At 73.5% G+C, this 5,971-nt stretch overlaps 2 protein-coding genes across 2 annotated transcripts; both read right to left on the bottom strand.

The window, feature by feature from the left end:
* Positions 1-698: 698 nt before the first annotated feature.
* On the bottom strand, positions 699-2,948 carry LOC113962740 (retinol dehydrogenase 11-like). The gene is made up of 6 exons (XM_027673485.1): positions 2,709-2,948; positions 1,850-2,089; positions 1,680-1,769; positions 1,366-1,554; positions 977-1,083; positions 699-893 (listed from the first exon to the last, which is right to left on the bottom strand). The coding sequence occupies exons 1-6, from the start codon at positions 2,863-2,865 to the stop codon at positions 699-701; spliced, it is 978 nt and encodes a 325-aa protein (XP_027529286.1). The 5' UTR covers positions 2,866-2,948.
* Positions 2,949-4,172: 1,224 nt separating this feature from the next.
* LOC113962739 (atherin-like) lies at positions 4,173-5,965 on the bottom strand. The gene is made up of 5 exons (XM_027673483.1): positions 5,623-5,965; positions 5,320-5,538; positions 5,126-5,230; positions 4,798-4,976; positions 4,173-4,389 (listed from the first exon to the last, which is right to left on the bottom strand). Exons 1-5 carry the CDS (start codon positions 5,962-5,964, stop codon positions 4,173-4,175), a joined length of 1,062 nt encoding a protein of 353 aa, XP_027529284.1. The 5' UTR covers position 5,965.
* Between the last annotated feature and the right edge of the window lie 6 nt (positions 5,966-5,971).

Below are 5,971 nucleotides of genomic sequence, written 5' to 3'. Positions count from 1 at the left end.
ACCCTGCACGGCTTCAGCTGCCCGGACCCGCTGTCGCTGCCCGCCCTCCTCGCCGGCTGCCCCGGCCTGCAGAGCTTCAGCACCGAGCTGCACGTTCCTCCGGACCCCCACGCCCCCGCCGAGCCCCCCGCCCCGCCGGCCCGCTGGGCCACCGACCTGCTGCCCCAGGGGCTGCCCCAGCTGCAGAGCTTCTCGCTGGCCCTGGCCGGGCCCGTGCCGGCCGCTCACGTGCCGGTGCTGGGCTCCACGCTGGCCTCGGTGCTGAGCCGGGCCCCGCGGCTGCAGAGCCTGCGCCTGCTCGCCCTGCCCTTCCCGCTGGACTCGGTGCTGGAGCCGCAGCTGGGGGAGCTGCGGGAGCTGCAGGAGCTCTCGCTGGCCGGGAGCCACGTGTCCCCCTGCGCCGTGTGGCACCTGCTGAGCTCCGAGGGGCCCCTGCGGCGCCTGGACCTGTCCCGCTGCCCCGACATCCACCGGCGCGACTACGACGGATTCCTGCAGTTTGTGCGGAGGCAGCGCCTGGAGCTGGACATCACCTGGGAGTGACGGCACCGGGGGCTTTAATAAAGGGCTCACAGTCCCACCCGGCCGGCGCCGTGTCGTCCCTTGGCTGGCACAGGGCGGGCACACGGCAACCGAAGGGGCGATCACGTCTCCCTCCCCACCCTGAGGGTCTCCCCGTGCGGCCACGTCCCAAGGGCTCAGCCCCGGGGTCCCTCTGTGAGCCCCGTCAGCTGCTCCGACGCCTCCCAGAGCTTCCGTGCCAGCGCGGCGTCGCGGGCGGGCGCCGAGGGCAGCGCCAGGCGGCACGAGCTGTCGAAGTACTTCCCGCTGATGCCCTCGGCCTCCTCCGACACGGCGCAGAAGATGGTGCTGGCAGCGCCCTGCTCGGCCGACTGCGGGGGACGGGGGGTCAGGGGGGTCCTGCGGCCCCTGCCCGCCCTCTGCCCCGGGCGGGGCGGGACCCGGCCCCGCTCACCTTCATGAAGGGGCGCAGGAGCATGAAGAGCGCCCGCACGGCCCAGCTGAAGTGGCGCATGATGCTGGTGCTCACCACGCCGGGGCTCAGCGCGTTGGCCGTCACCCCTGCCGGGCCGCAGCGTCAGTGCCACGCCAGGGCACCGAGGGAAGGGTGGGAGCAGCCCCCAGCCCGGCCTCGGAGCAGGGCCTCCCCCGTGCCCGGCACCGGGGCCACCCTGGCCAGGGTTCTGCTGCCCACACATGGGCTGGGGAGTCTCCGGCTGGGGTGAGACCCCCCAGCGCCATCGGCAGCCCCTGGGCCGTGGCACGACAGCACAGAGGGGTCGGGATGGGGTTGGGTACAGCTGTGCCCGGGTGCCCCACGGCACGGCCGAGCCTGGCACCCACCTGTGCCGCGCAGACGCCGCGCCAGCTCGGCGGTGAAGAGCAGGTTCATCAGCTTGGTGCTGCTGTAGGCAGCGTCGTACCCGCCCGGGTGCCGCTGCCCCGTGAGGAACCTGCTGTCGGCCGTGCCCACGCTGTGCCGGAACGACGACACGTTGACCACCCGCGAGGGCGCCGAGGCCTTCAGCAGGTCTGCGAGGAGCAGGGGGTGAGCGGGGAGGGGTCCCGGGAGCTGCCACGCCCCTGTGCTCGCCCAGCACCAGGGTGTGAGCAGGAATGGTGGGAGAGGGGAGGGCACCCCAGAGCCCCCCACGCACCCAGCAGCAGGTTGGTGAGCAGGAACGGGCCCAGGTAGTTGGTGGTGAAGGTTTGCTCCAGCCCCTCGGAAGTGATGGAGAAGGGCAGCCCTGGAAAAGGGGGTTGGGCGCTGTGGGGCATCGGGGCGGGGCGCTGGAGCCCGCCGGGGCCGGGGGCGGCGGGGCCGTACCGGTGACACCGGCGTTGTTGACCAGCACGTCGAGCCGCGGCTCCTCCCGCAGCACGGCGCGGGCGAAGGCGCGCACCGAGGCCAGCGAGCCCGTGTCCAGCAGCCGCAGCACCACCGCCGGATTCCCGGTGGCCGCCCGGATCTCCTCCACCGCCGCCTGGCCCCGCTCCCGGCTCCGGCACGCCAGGATGGTGCGGGCGTTCCGGCGCGCCAGGTCCATGGCCACGCACTTGCCGATGCCTGCGGCACACGGAGCGGGACGGGCTGATCCCCGCCGGGCCCCCGCGGCGAGGGGTCCCCGGGGGTCGCCTGCTGTCCCCAGGGTCCGGGCAGCCCCCGCTGCGGGCCCCAAACCCCCCCAGCGGCCCAGTGCCCACACAGCTCTGTGTCAGTGCTCCGGCACAGCGGGAAACAACGGGCACCGGGGCGGGAATGGAGCCGAGCACACGTGGGGCCACCCTGTCCCTGGGCACGCGGGGACACCCCAATCCCAACCCGGGGATCCCAGTGTCCCCGGCTGTGCCAGCCCGGCCCCGGGCTCAGCAGTGGGACACGGGTGGGAGCAGTGACCCCCTCCCTGGTGTGACAGGGTGGCCGTGGTGGCCGGCAGTGCGGTGACCTTGGCTGTCAGTCATTAACGCAGCCGGGACAGAGTCTGGACACCGAGGGTGGGCAGGGGGCACGGGGGGTGCCCACCCGGCATGAGGTGCCATGGGCACGGGGATCACATTGTGGGTTCCCAGGGACCAGCAACCGAGGCAGGAGCTGGGCTCCGCGGCTGGAGAAGGGACACCCCTGTTCTCCGCAGGACACCCCACAGCTCCGTGTCACCCCCACGCGTGTCCCCGTCCCCGCTCACCGCTGTTGGCTCCGGTGACAATCACCGTCTTGCCCGTCAGGTCGGTGGGGCACTTGCGGGGGTCCCAGTGGGGTCTGCGCCTGGCCCAGAGCAGCAGCCCCGAGAGCAGGAGCAGCAGGAGCCCCCCCGAGGGGCTCAGGGCCCCCGGCAGCTCCATGGCCGGGCGCGGGTGGGGCTGGGGACAGAGGTCGGAGCAGGACCTTTGCCCAGCCGGCAGCAGGGCACGGCACGGGCCCCTCTGGCCCGGGAGCTGCCGGGACACCGGGACGGACAGGAGAGTGGCTGGAGCGGGCAGGAGGGTGAGCTGTGTGCCCCCTGTGCCACCCCGGTGTCCCGTGCCCGCCCCGCTGCAAAGGGTTAATGACAGTTGCAGTATTTCCTCTAATCAGCACTCGGTGGCGAAACTTGTCACTGAAAACTCCGCGGGCGCTGCCTCCGCCCCGACCGCAAGAGGAACAAGGTTTCAGTTCTGTCCCTGCCCAGGAGTGACCCCAGCAGCTACTTTTCACCCCAAAGTTTTCCTGCGGCGCGTTGTGTGACAAGGGAGGAGCTGCACAAGCGTAAGGGGCGGGACAAATGGGACACTTGGTTTTGGGGTACTGGTCTTGTTCGACCCCCAGAGTGGAACCCCACGAGCGCCGAATGAAGTGCCGAGCACGTGCGACGGCGAGACCGCGCCCACTCCGCATCACCCTAAATATGAACTGAAAACCACGCCCCTCTCACCTCATTCTAATGAGGACCCGAAAACCACGCCCACTCCCCCTCATGCTAATGAGGAACTGAAACCCGCTCCTCATTAGCAACAGAGAGCGGGCGTTGTTTCCAGGTGCCGCTCCGGTGTCCCCTGTACCACCTCGGTGTCCCCTGTACCACTTCAGTGTCCCCTGTACCACCTCAGTGTCCCCGGTGCCACCCCAGGGCTGTTCACCCACCTCGTTGTCACCCCGGGGCGGCTGCAGGAGGGTCGATGCCCGGAGCAGCCCCGACCCGGGGTCCGTGTCCCCCAGGACGGGCAGCCCGGGGACAGGGCGAGGCCCACGGTTCGCTCATGGGGTGAAGCCACCCGTGTCACCCCGTGACATCCCCCTGGTTTCCTCTATGGGGGCAGAGGGGCTGCGGGGACGCGCCGCGGGTGGGTCCGGGGGGTGTTGGCACCGCGGCTGCTGCGGCCGGAGTTCCCGGGACCGCCCGGGCCCCGCTCCCGGTGCCGGGCAGCGGCGGGAGCCCGGCGACGGAAATCCCCTCTGATTTGATTTGACTTGATTTATTCCTGTTCTCTTCAGCAGCTCCGGCAAAGGGCCCCCAGCTCCGGTCCCGGTGACGGCCCCGGCGCGATTGGAGGTAGGACACGGGGTGCCGGGGACCCCCCGAGGGCCGGGGGTCCCCCCGGAGCTGGGACAACCCCGGGAGGGGCAGCGCCCGGAGCAGCCGCGTTCCCAGCGGGTTTTCCAGGCGCTGCCCTCAGCGCTCGCCGTTCGACGGGAGCCGGAACGCCGGGGCGGAGAGGATGGGCCTCAGCTCCCGCTCGCCCTTGCTCCCCTCGCCCTCCTCCTCCTCCTCGCCCTCGCCGTGCCCCGCCGTGCCCGGCCCGCGCCGCTCGCCGCCGGGCCAGCGCACGGTGACCCCGGGGGCCAGCAGCGCCGAGCTCAGCCAGGAGTCACACGGCGGGGGCTCGGGGCTGGGGGAGCCCGGCGGGGGCTGCGGGGGCCCCGGCGGGGGCGGCCGGTCCCGACGGCCCCCCGGGTCCGGCGCCCGGCTGGCGCGGGGGGCAGCGCGGGGCGGCGGCCGCTCGGGCTCGGTGAACACGTCCAGCACCTTCACCTGCGGCCGGATCCGCGGGGAGCCGCGGCGGGGACCCGGCCTGGAGACCACCCCGGGCCCCTCCGGCACCGCCCCCGGGCCGCGGGGGGGTCTCCCCGGCTGGAGGGAACTCAGGCTGGCGCGGGGGGACGATGGCGGTGGTGGCTCTTGGTCGCCCAGCCCGGCCCCGCGGGATGCCCGCGGTTCCCCCCGCGCCGGGGGCTCCGGGGGCTCGGCCGGGAGCGGGGCCGGGGGCCGGGGGGGGCCCGGCGGGGCCGGGCGGGGCCGCGGGGGCCGCGAGGGACGGGGTTCTCTGTCGGGGGACCGGGGGGCGGTGGGAGGCTTCGGGCGGGGTGGCCCCGGCACGGGCAGGGTGGGAACAGCGCCGGGGACCCGGCCGGGAACCGCGGGGGGAGCTCCGACTGCTGCGGGGGGGTCCTGGCTCGGGGGCTTCGCATCGGGGACCTGCCGGGGGCAGAGGGGAGCCGCTGTGGGTGTCGGGGTGTCGGGGTGCCCCGTGGGGTGAGCCGGGGGGGGGTGACACTCGGGGTGGCCCCGGAGCTACAGGGGCTCAGCGCGGGGGGGGTCCCAGGGAGGGACGGGGCACGTCTCACCTCTCCCCGGGACAGACGGACAGCCGGGACGGTGACAGCGTCGAGGGCCCGGAGAGGATGGTCGGAGGAAGCCTCGTCTGTCACGGGGGATTCCTGGGACGGGACCTGCCCGGGGGACAAAGAGGGGCCGGTGTGGGTGACCCCGGGTGTCCCACGGCCCCGGGCGGTTCCGGGGCGGTCGGGGCACGTCTCACCTCTCCCAGGGACGGAGGGACCAGCCGGACGGGGACAACGCCCTGCGCCCAGGTGTCCAGGGCGCAGGGCTGGGGCTCCTCGTCCTCGCTCCAGGCTCGGGCTCGCTCGGGGTCCGGGTCCTCCCCGGGGTCGGGGTCCCCCTCGTCCCGCGCCAGGAACCGCCACTCAACGACACACAGGATGGCGTCCCGCGCCCGGGACACCGTGTAGGGCACCCGCTGCAGAGACAGCGCTGAGACCCCCGGCCGGACCCACCAGACACCCCGAGGACCCCCAAATCGGGGGAGGGGGGGGCCTCTCACCTGCCGCGCCACCGCCGCCCGCACGCTCTCGGCTATCACCCGGTCCAGCAGCTCGGCCAGGATGTTCTCGACGTCCAGGGGTTCCGCGGGCGGGGACACCCTCCCGCCCTCGGCCGGGGGCGTGTGGGGGCCAGAGTGGGCGGAAGCCCGGCCGAGGGAGCGCGACTTGTCCCGTCGCGTTTTGGGGGCTGACGGTCTCTTTTTCTGCGGGGGGACGGGAGACCCCCACAGCTCCCCCTGCCCAGCCGAGCGGGGACACCGCGTCCCGGGCGGGACTGACCCAGTGCACCCCAGTATAGACCAGTACAGCACAGCCCACCCCAGCGCGGACCCCCAGCTCATCCCAGTA

The sequence above is a fragment of the Neopelma chrysocephalum genome, unplaced genomic scaffold, assembly GCF_003984885.1.
Source record: "Neopelma chrysocephalum unplaced genomic scaffold, ASM398488v2 Primary Assembly neopelma1_184887, whole genome shotgun sequence".
Classification (NCBI taxonomy): Eukaryota; Metazoa; Chordata; class Aves; order Passeriformes; family Pipridae; genus Neopelma; species Neopelma chrysocephalum.
Note: the sequence above shows the minus strand (reverse complement) of the source record. Positions and strands in the feature narration are given on the sequence as shown.